Source organism: Schistocerca piceifrons, chromosome 3, assembly GCF_021461385.2.
Source record: "Schistocerca piceifrons isolate TAMUIC-IGC-003096 chromosome 3, iqSchPice1.1, whole genome shotgun sequence".
Lineage (NCBI taxonomy): Eukaryota > Metazoa > Arthropoda > Insecta > Orthoptera > Acrididae > Schistocerca > Schistocerca piceifrons.
This window is the reverse complement of record NC_060140.1, coordinates 947,447,694-947,462,823: the sequence shown is the minus strand read 5'-3', so window position 1 is coordinate 947,462,823 and position 15,130 is coordinate 947,447,694. Positions and strand designations below refer to the sequence as shown.

At 43.5% G+C, this 15,130-nt stretch overlaps 1 protein-coding gene across 1 annotated transcript in view; it reads right to left on the bottom strand.

Moving 5' to 3' along the window:
- Window positions 1-1,559: 1,559 nt before the first annotated feature.
- The window catches only part of LOC124789250 (polyglutamylase complex subunit TTLL1-like), a 208,769-nt gene continuing 195,198 nt past the window's right edge, over window positions 1,560-15,130 (bottom strand). Inside the window, exons 10-11 of the mRNA XM_047256545.1 lie at window positions 14,225-14,467; window positions 1,560-1,728 (exon numbers count right to left, since the gene is read on the bottom strand). Coding sequence (XP_047112501.1) covers window positions 1,560-1,728; window positions 14,225-14,467 — 412 coding nt within the window. The remainder of the gene's footprint in view (window positions 1,729-14,224; window positions 14,468-15,130) is intronic.

Sequence of the window (15,130 nt, the reverse complement as noted above, 5' to 3'; positions counted from 1 at the left end):
AAAGGTTATTACACATATAATTAGCACTAGAAGCGTGGCAACTGAAGGTTGACACGTGTAGAGTGAAAACTGAAAGTTTGTCAGAAGTAATAAATTTCGCTACACTCTGACTTAATTTAGCAAAAGAATTAATAAAACCAGAAAATCGAAAATTAATTTAGTGACTGAAGTTAATAGTGAGCTTTCTTTCTGAAGCACATCGAAATCCAGTAAAATACGGTTAGTCTTGGACTACCTCAACAATCATTTCAAAAGCAACTTGACTCTACGCAATTTAGAAACAAGATATTTAACTTTGAACTTGAATTAAATGATTCTGAACTATTAACAATAGTAAAATTTAGTACGTACCAAGCTGAGCTGCAGTCACAGGTAAGCTAAAATATGCTAACAAAACTCGCACTCTAAATTTGTGCTCGTGTAACCAAAATATTGTAGCCAGCTACTGAACTTTGAAATTAAAGAAGTGAAATCTAATTATATTATTTTAATGCTGGCGTTTGAATTTCAACGACACTCGGGTTCATTTCGGAAAAGGAAGGGACCCTGCTTGGCAATGCAATTGGGACAATGAGCAACAAAGGTTCATGCTAAGTTGCTGTAATTTTGCGAGGCAAATGGAACAATTTGAAAAGCTGAGGTCTGCCATACAGTTCTGAAACTTTACGTGCTTTTAGTCTTCCTTGTTGGTTGATTGAAGGTTTGAAGCCGTCGATCGAGGAGGTGGCGACAGTCACTCATTGTCGGCCGTCGCTGTTGCAGAAGCTGGATGTTGGCGCGCCTTCTTCTCGACACGGTCACCAGGCGAAACGGGCTCTTGATGTGCGCCAGCTAATGCTTCCCGTCCGCGACACCATGTCAGAAACTATCATCGCGAGTCGAGCGCAATTACATGCTGCCAAACCCCGAAAGCGCGGCAACTCGCGGGAGCGTCACACAACACACCTGCTCCACTCGCTACTCCAGCCAGACTCCCCCTGTTCTGCCCGCGCTCCACGCGGCAGAGTTAACACTACCAAAGATCCTACACACTTTGATTCGTCACACGACCTATCGACGTAATCGTTCGATAGCAGTTTTCCCTAGGCAAGACCCAGCGTAAAAATACAAATAATATCTACGAAACAAACCAATTATACATCGACATGAGTGCATAAATATATATATACAAACAGTAAAACAATTACAATATATAAAGAGACAGAAATGTCATATCTTGAGGTAACAAAACAAGGAAAAAAAATAATAGTACAATAGATGGAAATAGGAGTATATGCATTTCCGGCGTTACAACACCAAGGTATTAACAAAAAGAAATGAACTATTGTTTGAACTACATATCCACATAATTTTGTAATCATTTAGTAAAAGTGTTCACGTTGCAGAATAAATAAAACGGAAACGCACCGATGATGGCACAGTGGTGCAGAAACATGTTTGGGTACTGAGAAAAAACGGTGTTTTGCATAACTGGCGGACCTCACATATTACAATTCTGGTTTAATATTTCACTGCATTGGCTTGTTGCTGAGATTGTTGTGAAAGTTGAATCTATCTTTTTAACACTTACCAACAGACAAGACCGATTCTACCATGGGCCCAGCCGCAGCTGACACGAGGGATGTTGCCAGGATGAAGAGCGGCAGCACGTGTGGAGCGAGGACGACCAGCACTCTGCTGAGCACGTGGGCTGACAGGCACAGCAGCTGCTGGGGGCGTCGGCCGTACCTGTCGGCAGCAAGAGTCAGCTCAACCTGCGTGTCCAGGTGCTGGGCAATCCAGCTAGCAGATAAAGTCCTATGATCATGTGCAGGTTCAAAATGGCTTTGAGCACTATGTGACTTAACGTCCGAGGTCATCAGTCGCCTAGAACTTAGAACTAATTAAACCTAACTAACTGAAGGACATCACACACATCCATACCCGAGGCAGGATTCGAACCTGCGACCGTAGCAGTCGTGCGGTTCCGGACCGTAGCGCCTAGAACCGCACGGCCACTCCGGCTGGCCGATCATGTGCTGACACTTATTAACAAAACTATTGCTTTTATTTGTTGATGAACTTTGTGCTTGGGACAGAAAAGAGCAGAAACTGGAGTAACCGTGACCTTAGATGGTTTACAAGTGACCGTTAACCGTATCGACACCATGCCTGTACGCCATATGGGCGCCCGTGTGTTGGCTGTGTAGACGGCGTCCTTATCCCGTGCGGGCACAGCTTTTCCATTCGCTGAAATGTGTTTCCCCACGTACTACGCAACTTTCGACTGTAGGATAGCCGTAGCAGTTCATATTTTATCCGTTAGATGCAGCAGAATCGATTTACAGGTGTGCCTTTACTGAAAACTTTGTGGGTCCAAATGGCTCTGAGCACTATGGGACTTAACATCTAAGGTCATCAGTCCCGTAGAACTTAGAACTATTTAAACCTAAGGACATCACACACATCCATGCCTGAGGCAGGATTCGAACCTGCGACCGTAGCGGTCGCGCGGTTCCAGACTGAAGCGCCTAGAACCGCTCGGCCGCACCGCACATTGTAGGAACATCAGAAGATACTACCTGTGGGAACTCTCGTGAAGAACAGAAAGGGCCTGCCAGCGAGCTTCAAAGCAAAGTAAGTTAGTTTTTATCCTTTTTTAAAAAATAAAACAAGCATATATTCCAGACTCAAATGGCTAAATAACGTGTTATACATTGACTCTCCGCAAAACATCAGGCAACCACCAAAGAGATTCTGTATGTTCAAAAGAATATTTTACAAGAACAATAGAGCCAAACATTATCGTAATCTAAGGTGGACAAGACTAGTGTAGACTGTGTCATTCAGCTTCACATCTACTGCCCATTCGCAAGAAAATCAATGATGTGGCAAAGAAGCTTTTCTTTCACTTTCTCTTAATGTCTGCTGTGAATGATTGGTTTTATTTTGTACAAGGATGTTACCGAGCAGAAGATATTTCTAGTGGAATTTGTAAAACGAAGTTAGCATACATCATTGGAAGCAACACCAGCCACCAGTGTAGATAGAGAATTTGGTCGTCATCTTCCAGAACAACAAAGGAAACGCCACGCGCATCAGTAAAGTTTCCTTTGACAAAGGAAAGAGAGAGACTGGCAAGTGGATAACGAAAGAAACCAGATAGTGGTACAAACACTGCAGTGTCTAACTTCGTGTACCACCACGTGTGTAAATTACATATGAATTACAAGTGATAATTTTTTGTCGTACAGTGTAAATATGCAGTTGTGAAGTTATATTTTTCTTTTTATTTGTGAACTAATGTGAAACTTTTTCGAGTGAGGAGGGGGAATTTTTTCGTGTTCTTGGAAACCCTAATATATCAGTACTAATGCGAAAAAACACACACACACACACACACACATATATATATATATATATATATATATATATATATAGGGTGTCCCATTTATCTTGGCCACCCTAAATAACTGTTTGTGCAGATGAAAATTACAAAATGTTTCAAGCAAATGTGCTTTAGCCGTCAGGGGGGACATCAATCAGCACGATTGCCTTCGTTATAGCTTTGTTTTTTACAAACATGTGAACAGCAGTGTGACTTTTTTGAATGGCACCCTGTATTTTTTATTCGGTAATTCATTTCCTTTCCTAAAGACCTATTTAAAAATGTATCACAGTGTACCATTCACTGAAACACAGCGTTATTAATTATATAACACAACATTGGCGTTGACGCTGCCAGCGCCTGTGCAAGTACTCGAGCTAATGGAACACATCCACGTTCTGACGTTGACAGAGGACAAATGTAAACATAAGTAGAATGCACACCCGTCATTCCGTCAACCATCGTCGGTTGGAGAGTTTTGTGAGTAGAATGTACACCAACGAAGATAAGGTAGAAATGCTACTCATCTGTGGGGAATATAAGTTAGCAGAACAGTAATTGCAGTACTGTTTTTGTGGTGTCACCGCCAGACACCACACTTGCTAGGTGGTAGCCCTTTAAATCGGCCGCGGTCCGCTAGTATACGACGGACCCGCGTGTCGCCACTGTCAGTAATTGCAGACCGAGCGCCGCCATACGGCAGGTCTAGAGAGACTTCCTAGGACTCGCCCCAGTTGTATAGCAGACTTTGCTAGCGAAGCCACACTGACAAATACGCTCTCAATTGCCGAGACGATAGTTAGCATAGCCTTCAGCTAAGTCAATTGCTACGACCTAACAAGGCGCCATCACCAAGTTATATTGAGATGATAATACTGATCAAGAAGACCAATGTTCACCAATTGTGGATTAAAGTTAAGTTTTCCAGCAGCTACGTACTTTTCTTTATAGCATTCATTACGTATCCTGTTTCAGAGTTCACGCCAATCTGCGTGAGCTTAACGCTTGCCTTTCGGCTTCCTCTCATTGTGTCTAGGCTGTCTTGTCTAGACACAACAGTTTTCTTATGTACGTGTACATTTAGTACAGTATTGTAGTCCTTTTAAATACTGTTGTGTAGAGTAGGCATACAGTATAGGCTGTCCTTCCTACAAACTGCATCGACAGATGTTTCTTTTTTGTTGTTGCAGAAGGTAGGCCAAATGCTACGCAGGCAGTGAACTGTACAGAGTGCGATATCCTGACAAGAAACCGCCTTCCCGATGGATGTTTTCTCGTCTTGTTGCAACGCTTCAGAAAATGGGAAGTTTCAACCCACGACAACGCAATCGTTGTAGCAGTCGCACAGACGAAGCTGTCGAAGTCACTGTTCTCGCTTCCGTTGCTTTGAATCCACATGTGAGCACACGACAGCTTGAACACGAGACTGGAATTCCTAACACCAGTGTACATCGCATTCTTGCACCTCACCGATTCCATCCTTACCATGCCCACCTACATCAAGAATTGCATGGGAATGATTTCCAGAATCGCGTACAGTTCTGTCAGTGGGCACAGCAGCAAATCCTGGCCAACTCGAACTTCTTCTCCAATGTTCTGTTTACCGATGAATGTTCCTTCTCAAACAAAGGACAGGTAAACACAAGAGACATGCACTATTGGTCCAGCGACAACCCACGTTGGCTTAGACAAGTGGAACATCAGCATCGATGGTGAGTTAACGTCTGGTGTGGGATGCTCGGTACTACAATTATTAGCCCTTATTTCATCAATGGTAGTCTAAACGGCACAGTGTGTGCCAGCTTCCTCAGATGAACATAATGCCTTGCGTGCACGTCGTGTTCTGAACCGAAGGTATCCTGCCAGGTGGACTGGTCGAGGAGGAACAGTTGCTTGGTCTGCTAGGTCTCCTGATTTAAATCCTCTGGACTTTTTTCTTTGAGGATGCATTTAAGACGTTGTGTATTTCGATATTCCAACAACTTCAGTGGACATGCAGGAATGTATCGTGCTTGCTTGTAATTCTCTTCAGCTGGCAACACTAGAAGCAGTAGTTAATTCTTTCATTCGACGAGTGCACCAGTGCATCAGTGTCCAGGGTCACCACTTTGAGAACCTTTGAATGTTCTACTCCTGGGCAATAAAGTCAATATTTTGTTATGTTTTTACTTGGTTTTCCCTTGTTTTCTGACAACTCTAGCAAGTGGACGAGTTTGTGACCCCAGGCTCAAAGTCAGTGTTGTGTTATGTAATTAATAACGTTGTGTTTCAGTGAATGGTACACTGTAATACATTTTTGAATACGTCTTTAGGAGGAGAATTGAATTACCGAATAAAAAATACAGGGTATCATTTAAAAAAGTCATATCGATGTTCACATCTTTGTAAAAAACAAAGCTACAACAAAGGCAATCATGCCGATTGATGTCTTCCTGACAGCTAAAGAACATTTGCTTCAAACATTTTGTAATTTGCATCTGGACAAACTGTTATTTAGAATGGTCAAGATAAATGGGACACCCTGTATATAAAAGCAAGCGTATTTCCTAAACTGTAATGTATGGGGTTTAAAATGATGTATATATATGTACCTGTGAGATGCTTCATTAATGTGTAATTATTCTTTAAATTTACAATATAATCGCCAGTTCATCTACGCAGTCGAAGAGCAGAGTTATCAGTGCTGAATGTGTTAAATGTAGTTACAAAACGCCATGCACGAGGCGAAACATGAATGAAGAAGAGCTGAAATGGTTTAGGCGTTGAGGCATGCGACCTGTTTCATAAAGTAGACACTGTTGATGAGAAAATAATTCAATTTTTCACCTTCGTCAGTCTATTCCGTTTCTTCGCTGCCCGTGTTCAAGAATACAGTCAGCAGCTCATGGTCTCGTGCTTCGCAATGCTGACTCTCGATCAAGAGGCTCTGTATTCGATTCCTGGCCGGGTCGGGGATTTTCTCCACTGGACACTGGGTGCTCGTGGGTTGCCCTCAAAATTATTTCATCATCATCGATGCGGAAGACGCGGAAGTGGCGTCGAATAAAAACAAATACTTGCACCTGGGGCCGAACTTCCCAGAATGGGACTTCTGGCCAACAGTGCTACACGCACATTTCATTTCATTTCAACGAAAATAAGCAGAATACCCAGTGGAGCTTACACCTGTAATTGCACTGATGGACCAAAGCATTATGACCAGCTTTTCAATAGTGTCTTGATCTCCCTTTGGAGCTCATACATCAGCGATTATGCATGTCATGGATTTGCCCGATAGCATCCCAAATATATTCCATCGAGCTCATGCTCAAAATGAGTTCACAATCATGCTTCTCAAACCACTGCAGTACGATTCTGGCCTTGTAACACAGACAGTTATCCCGGTGGAAGATGTCGTTGCCGTCCGGGAATACATTAAGCGAGAAGGGATATTGGTGGTCCACAGCACTAAACATGCAATCCACATCTGTCTTGATACCTTCGACAGTGCCACAGGACCCATGAAAACCCAGATCAGTGTCCACTTTAGCATAATACTGCTTCCACCAGCCTGCATCCATGGGACGGTATGTTGAGGATGTTGGTGGAGTAACTTGGGAACACATAGAGGTCACCTGCTACAGAGAATCCATGTTCAACCACGTGCGGTACATGGTATGCTCCAAAACCTCGTGTCTGTACCACCATTGTACTCTGTCTTCAGATCTCCCGCAGATCGCTGCCCATTCTTTTTCATGGGCAAGCTTCTGATGATGATGATTTTTGGTTTGTGGGGCGCTCAACTGCGCCTGTACAAATTCCCAACCTTTTCTCAGCCCAATCTCACCGCTTTCATGAATGAGGATGCAATGATGAGGACAATACAAACACCCAGTCATCTCGAGGCAGGTGAAAATCCCTGACCCCGCCGGAAATCGAACCCGGGACCCCGTGCTCGGGAAGCGAGAACGCGACCGCGAGACCACGAGCTGTGGACACAAGCTTCTGACCTCCTTGTTCTGTGATAAGGTATGGACATTCGAAACCTTGTCACCTACTCGTGGTTCTACAGTCATTCATCCATTTTCCGTAGATACTCACGACAGTAGCACGTGAACAGCTGACCAGTTTCACAGTTTTCAGGATGCTCGTTCCCAGGTGTAGTGTCATGACAGCCTGCACATTGCTGAGCCACGTATGTCAGTGGATTTCCCTATTTGCGCCCCACTTACACTGAGGTGACAAGTGTCGTGGGATGCTTCCTAATATCATGTCAGACTTGCTTTTCCCCAGTGAAGCGCAGCAACTCGGCGTGGTATTTACTCAAAAAATCGTTGGTAATCAACAGTAGAAATACTGAGCCATGCTGGCACTATATATATGTCCATAACTGCGAAAGTGTTGCCGGTGCAGGATTTTGTGCACAAACTGACCTCACGATTATGTCCCATAAAAGTTCCATGGGGTTCATGTCCGGTGATCTGGGTGGAGAACTCGCTCGAATTGTCTGCAATGTTCTTCAAACCAATCGAGAACAATTGTGTCCCAGTCACATGGCGCATTGTGATTCGTAAAAATTCCATCGTTGTTTCGGAACGCGAAGTACATGAAAGGCTGCAAATAGTCTCCAAGAAGCTGAACACAACCATATCCAGTCAATGGCCGGTTCAGTTGGAACAGAGGACCCAGTCCATTCCATGTAAACACAACTCATACAAATATGAAGCCACCACCATCTTGGAAAGTGCATTGTTGACAAGTTGGGCGTGTGGCTTCGTTGGGTCTGCTCACACTCAACCCTAACATCACCATTTACCACCTGAGATCAGGACCCATCTCACCAGGCCAAGGTTTCCCAGTTGCCTACGGTCCAACCGATAATGTTACCACCCCATGAGAGACGCTGAAGGCGATGTCGTGATGCTAACAAAGGCACTCGCGTCATTCGTCTGCTGTCTTGACCCATTAACGCCAAATTTCACCGCACTGTCTCAACGGTTGCGCTCGTCGTACGTCCCATATTGATTTCTGCGATTATTTCGCGCCGTGTTGCTTGTCTGTTAGCACTGACAGCTCTACGCAAACACCGCTGCTATCGGTCGTTAAGTGAAGGCCGTCGGCCACTGTGTTGTCCTTGGTGAGAGGTAATGCCTGAAATTTGGCATTCTCGGCGCACTCTTGGCGCTGTGTATCTCGGAATACTGTAATCCCTAACGATTTCCGTAATGGAATGACCCATGCGTCTATTTCCCACTACCACTCCACGTTTAAAGTCTGTTAATTCTCGCCGTGCGTCCATAGTCACAGCGGATGATTTTTCACACTATCATCTCCATACAAATGACAGCTTTGTCAATGTTCTGACCTTTTATACCCAGTCTATGCGATACTACCGCCACCTGTATGTGTACATGACGTACGCCCACGACTTCTTTCAAGTCAGTGTACGTACGAGGGGACTCGAAAACGTAAGTTACGCATTATTTCCGCAGGTCAAGTAGTTTTTGTTGAATGCTGCACTACACGTCGAAGTGACTCAGATAAATGACAGTATTTTTCCGCATAGTTACCAAATCTCTGCACAACAACCGTCGGAATATTTTACCAATCGTTCAGTTCCTTGACGATAGAAATCCGCTCCTTGGTCCTGGAGTCATTCTAGGATCACTATGTGAAAGTTCTCTCAGTTCAAAAATCCGCCTTAACCAATAGCGTTACACTGAGATGACAAAAGTATTGGGATAGCGATATGCACATGTAGATATGGAAATAATATGGTGTACACAACGTATGAGAGGTCAGTACTTCGCAGGAGCTGTCATTTGCACTCGGGTGATCCATGTGAAAAGGTTTCCGAACGGATTATAACCGTACAACTGGAATTAACAGAATTTGAACGCGGCATGGTGGTTCTGCCTAGATCCATGAGATATATCACTTCGGAAACCGCTAGGAAATTCAATATTCCGAGCTCCATAATGCGAAGAGTGTGTCTAGAATACCAAATTTCAGGCGTTACCTCTCACCAAGCAAAATGTAGTGCCCGAAGGCCTTCACTTAACGACCGAGAGCAGCGGTGTTTGCGTAGAGTTGTCAGTGCTGACAGACAAGCAACACTGCGTCAAATGACGACAGAAATCAATGTCGGATGTACGACGAACGTAACCCTCAGGGCAGTGCGGCGAAATGTGGCGTTACTGGGCTATGGCAGCAGGGCCTTCGAAAACATTGGTCGGACCCTAGACGACTGCAGAAAACAGTCCAGATTTCACTTGGTAAGAGCTGATGGCAGGGTTTGAATGGGACGCAGACCCCATGAGGCCGTGGACGCAGTTGTCAACAAGCTACTCGTGGCTCCATAATGGTGTGGGCTGTGTCTGCATGGAACAGACAGGATCTGCTGATCCAACTGAACCGAACACGCACTGGGAATGGTTATGTTCGGCTACTTGGACACAAAGATGGAATTTTTATAGATGACAATGAGCCATGTCAGCGGGCCACAATAGTTCGAGATTGCTTTGAAGAACATTCTGGACAATTCGAGTGAATGATATGGACAGCCAGGTCGCTCGACATGAATCCTATCGAACATTTATGGGGCTTAGTCCAGAGGTCACTGCGTGCACAGAATGCTTCACCGGCAACGCTTTGGCAGTTATGGATGTCTATACAGGCAGTGCAGCTCCAGGAGACTTCCAACAACTTGTTGAATCAGTGCCGTGTCGAGATGCCCCACTACACGGGGCAAAAGGATGTCCGAATTGTTTTTAGGGGGTATCCCATAACTTTTATCACCTCAGTTTATAATTATCGGCATGAAACTCGTCATTCCCGTTAATCCATTAGCTAAAAGCCACAGAATGTCGTAGATAGATATATCTGTCGAATGCAGTGACAGCGAGCGAATCATGGGCGCATATATATGTCACACCCACTTCCACATATCCTGTTAGCTTCCCCCGGCCATACAACTGACTTACACAGTGAGCTACAGTGGTACCTACAGCTCAATGTGAACCCTCGAACCACGGCGCAATTATGCGTGTTTTGTAAATGCAAATCACTCCCAAAAGTGAAAAGTATCAGATAAATATTGTGGGACTGACCAGGTGCCAAACCCATGCCCTTTAGGTCAGTAGTATGGCTCTTAACCACTGAGCGACCGAACCTCGCAAGTGTATATTAATAGCGTATTGTTGTTGTTGTGGTCTTCAGTCCTGAGACTGGTTTGATGCAGCTCTCCATGCTACTCTATCCTGTGCAAGCTTCTTCATCTCCCAGTACCTACTGCAACCTACATCCTTCTGAATCTGCTTAGTGTATTCATCTCTTGGTCTCCCTCTACGCTTTTTACCCTCCACGCTGCCCTCCAATGCTAAATTTGTGATTCCTTGATGCCTCAAAACATGTCCTACCAACCGATCCCTTCTTCTAGTCAAGTTGTGCCACAACCTTCTCTTCTCCCCAATCCTATTCAATACCTCCTCATTAGTTACGTGATCCACCCACCTTATCTTCAGCATTCTTCTGTAGCACCACATTTCGAAAGCTTCTATTCTCTTCTTGTCCAAACTAGTTATCGTTCATGTTTCACTTCCATACATGGCTACACTCCATACAAATACTTTCAGAAACGACTTCCTGACACTTAAATCTATACTCGATGTTAACAAATTTTTCTTCTTCAGAAACGATTTCCTTGCCATTGCCAGTCTACATTTTATATCCTCTCTACTTCGACCATCATCAGTTACTTTACTCCCTAAATAGCAAAACTCCTTTACTACTTTAAGTGTCTCATTTCCTAATCTAATTCCCTCAGCATCACCCGATTTAATTTGACTACATTCCATTATACTCGTTTTCCTTTTGTTGATGTTCATCTTATATCCTCCTTTCAAGACACTGTCCATTCCGTTCAACAGCTCTTCCAAGTCCTTCGCTGTCTCTGACAGAATTACAATGTCATCGGCGAACCTCAAAGTTTTTACTTCTTCTCCATGAATTTTAATACCTACTCCGCATTTTTCTTTTGTTTCCTTTACTGCTTCCTCAATATACAGATTGAATAGCATCGGGGAGAGGCTACAACCCCGTCTCACTCCTTTCCCAACCACTGCTTCCCTTTCATGCCCCTCGACTCTTATAACTGCCATCTGGTTTCTGTACAAATTGTAAATAGCCTTTCGCTCCCTGTATTTTACCCCTGCCACCTTCAGAATTTGAAAGAGAGTATTAATATCGTATTAACACCGTTAAATTAAAATTAGGTGATAATTTCATGGACTGTGTAACAACTAAAATTTAAAGGTTTAAAATTATTACCTGAAGTGAAATGAACAACAAATATGCTAGTAATTGCAATATTTGCAGCCTCTAGAACCTTGTCATCAGGCTATCGACCAGTGCTGCCCTCGACACCCATTGGTCGTGATTGTTCCTATCCCCTTTCTGACCTTAATCAAGACGGACGATCGACCGTCTTTGAATGGATCCCAGATCACATCGAGGATCCCAGTGAACGAACATGCTGACCTGTTGGCTAAGTTAGCTATCAGGATGACGACTTTGAAGTTGAGGGTGCCGGAACTGGGCCTGTGGTCGACTCCCCACCATCAGTTGAACACTAATTGGTGTGACCTGCTTTCTTCTAAAAGACTGCGAGAAATAAAGGCGACCAGAGCCATGTGGCAGTCTTCCCTTCGTGCTTCTCAAAGAGAATCTGCCATTCTCTGTGAGCTTCACATTGGCTATGCTTGGCTCACTCAAGGCCACGGCCTACGGCGTGAGGATCCACCCCACTGTCAGTGTGGTGCCAATCTGGTGGGTGCTGAGTGCCTACATCCTACTGGAGTGCCCTAATCTGCCCCCCCCCCCACACAGACACAGACACAGTGAAACCCTAAAGTTGTAGATACACTGCCTCTGGTGCTAGCGGATGGCGTCAGAGTCGCTGATCTGGTTTTAAATTTTAGCAGTGAAGGTGGTTTCTACTAGTCTCTGTGAGGGAGGGCATAATGGCCTCGTCAGTCTCTTGAGGGGTTGGAGGGATTCCCTGTAGCCTGCTCCGACCCAGGGGGTACGTGGCTGCCCTTTGTCGGAGGTCCAGCCTGGCTTTTGGCTTTCGCACATTTCTTCTTACTCTTTTACTCGTATGTCGTTGGTTTACTATCTCGTCGTCGCTGTTGTCTTTCTTGAGGTTTTATAAACTTGTCTGTGTTGCTAGTTTCTGTTGTGATAATAGAGTGAGAGTAAAAGCCAATCGCATGCAGAGGGTGCGTCTCCCATTACATAACATATTTTGGGGGCCTCCAACTGCCGTCTGGGCGGAGCAATACACCCACTTTCTCCTACTTACACTTCACTCACTTCTTTTTGCTTATATCTCTAAATGTTATTGATTCTCAGTTACAATGGGTCCATCAGGATTTGTCTTCTGTGTCCTTCCTCTCTGAGGAACCACCCGGCTTGACACACATACGATGGAGCGACTGATATCCTCGTAGTTTGGTCTCTTAAACTCCATCAATCCAAGGGACATCAGGGTAAAAGCAAAAGCAGTAGCTGGTTATACCATAAAAATCTTTTTAAGGATTTAGTTTCTAAGAACTAATGGATCACATCAAACAAATTTTTATCCACATTAAGAAATCGTCGGTTGGTACTGCCTTAAAGTTCTGGTTATGATTACAGAACACGAACAAACTTTATTTACATATAGCAGGAAAAAATGAATCGAAAACTCAAAATAACCCTTTCAACCTGGGAATAAATATGTTATAAACAGCCCAAGGCAAATAAGTGGACAACTAAAACCATAAATTTACAAATACATGTTACATAATTATCCTATATATTAGATTTCCTTATAGAACAGAGTATGGATTGGTAGAAGAAACTAATAGCAAAACATTTGGTTGGCTGTGATCCAGCAACTATAAGCTATTTAATCTCAGGACATATATACACCCACTACGATTGCACAAAATTTTGTCAACTGACCACGATTTCGATTTTTCATCAGAAAAAAAAGTTACATGGAATACATGCAATCACGCCATGGTTTCTGTTTGGCGAGAGCACTTTTGCTCAGACGTTTTAAACCATGGTGTGATTACATGTATTCCATGTAACTTCCAATTCTGATGGAGATTACCCTACTGCAATCGAAACCATGGTCAGTTGACAAAATTTTGTGCAACCGAAATGCCCGTATACATGTCCTGTAAATTAACAGTAAAAAATTGATTCTGTAACATACTGTCACAATGCAATACATGGTACTGTAATATCTTAAATCTTAGGTCAGTGATGTGTAATATTAATCTACTCTCAGCTTCTTGAACTCAACTTAGTATTATTATAGAAAAGTGTGAACGATTGCTGTGTGTGTGTGTGTGTGTGTGTGTGTGTGTGTGTGTGTGGACACAAGAAAGCGCTGTAAAATCGTTATGCAACTAAACCCTTAAGTAGCTTTGGCTTCTATGTACGAATAAGATTATCTTTTGCTTTTCTCTATTTATTAACATAAATGTCTAGTACTACTGAAAAAAATCCATCGTGCATTAACAAGTAACTGACTTCACCACAGTGCCAGCAGAAAAAGACACAATGTGGAAATGCAATGTAGTGCGTGTGACATATAGGAACACGTCGACGATAATGACAATGTACTCTTATTATGGTGATTGAAACGGTAGCGAATTGTGAAGAATGTACCACGTATTTGTCGTTATTGAAAAACCAATCAAAACTTCTAAAAATAGCTCAACTTCTTATTTATTAAGAATAATTAGTTTGTCTTTTCGTGAATTAATCAAAATTATTAAGTGATTCATGATGGGTGAAACCAGTAATAAAAAAATAGCTACGCACATGTCGCCTATGTAGCCAAACAGTAACCCCAGCGCCACTCCAATAATCTGTGAGTAGAACAAGACGTCATTGACGGCCTGCTGGTTGTCGCAGACCCAGTTCATCTGTGACGTCACCGTCAGGGAGAACCAGGTGTCGTCGTACTCCCACCCGTGCTGGCACTTCACAGGTTCCCTGCTGCCGCCGAAGTCCGTCACATCGCTGTGGTTGTACATCAGGCACTTGCTGAACGAGGCTCCTTCCCTGTAACAACGAGGAAATAGCGGTAGGGCATAAAAGAGGAGCTCACTGCGTACTCATGTGACGCGAAAACAGTGGAAAACTAAATATCCGAAATAATTACATCCAGACAAGTAGAGAGATTCTTGATATTACTGAAGAACTTTTTGTCGTGTCATATTAACACGCGACTGTTTTGTGACCTTGAATTGTCTCTACACGCTGTGAAATGCACAAATGTTTTGAAGAGTGGCACATGCGAAAATGTAAATGTATGTGGGCGGAGATGGCTACTAGCTTGGGCAGCCACAAGCAGTTGAACGTATTTTCTAGGTACACAAAGTCTTAATATTAGCCTTGATTCTTTATTTTCTTTCAGCCCTCGTACACGATATTTTTCAGGTAGCTTAAGAATACGCCTGAAGTAAATGGCCTTTCCATTGTGATTGAGTTGATGGAGCAAGTTCAATTCTGTTGCAGCGCAAGCACCTAACCAGAAGTCGAAATATAATAATGGACGAACACGCCACGAGGAATAGTTCCTTAGCAGTGGAAGCAGCATCTTCCTTCTGCACCGATGTACGTATCTACTAGACGACATGAAATTTATGACTCAGTATGCTGACAGATGTCTGAGAAAAGTTCCAATAGGCAAACAAAAGTATTTCATATACTGACCTAGAAGGG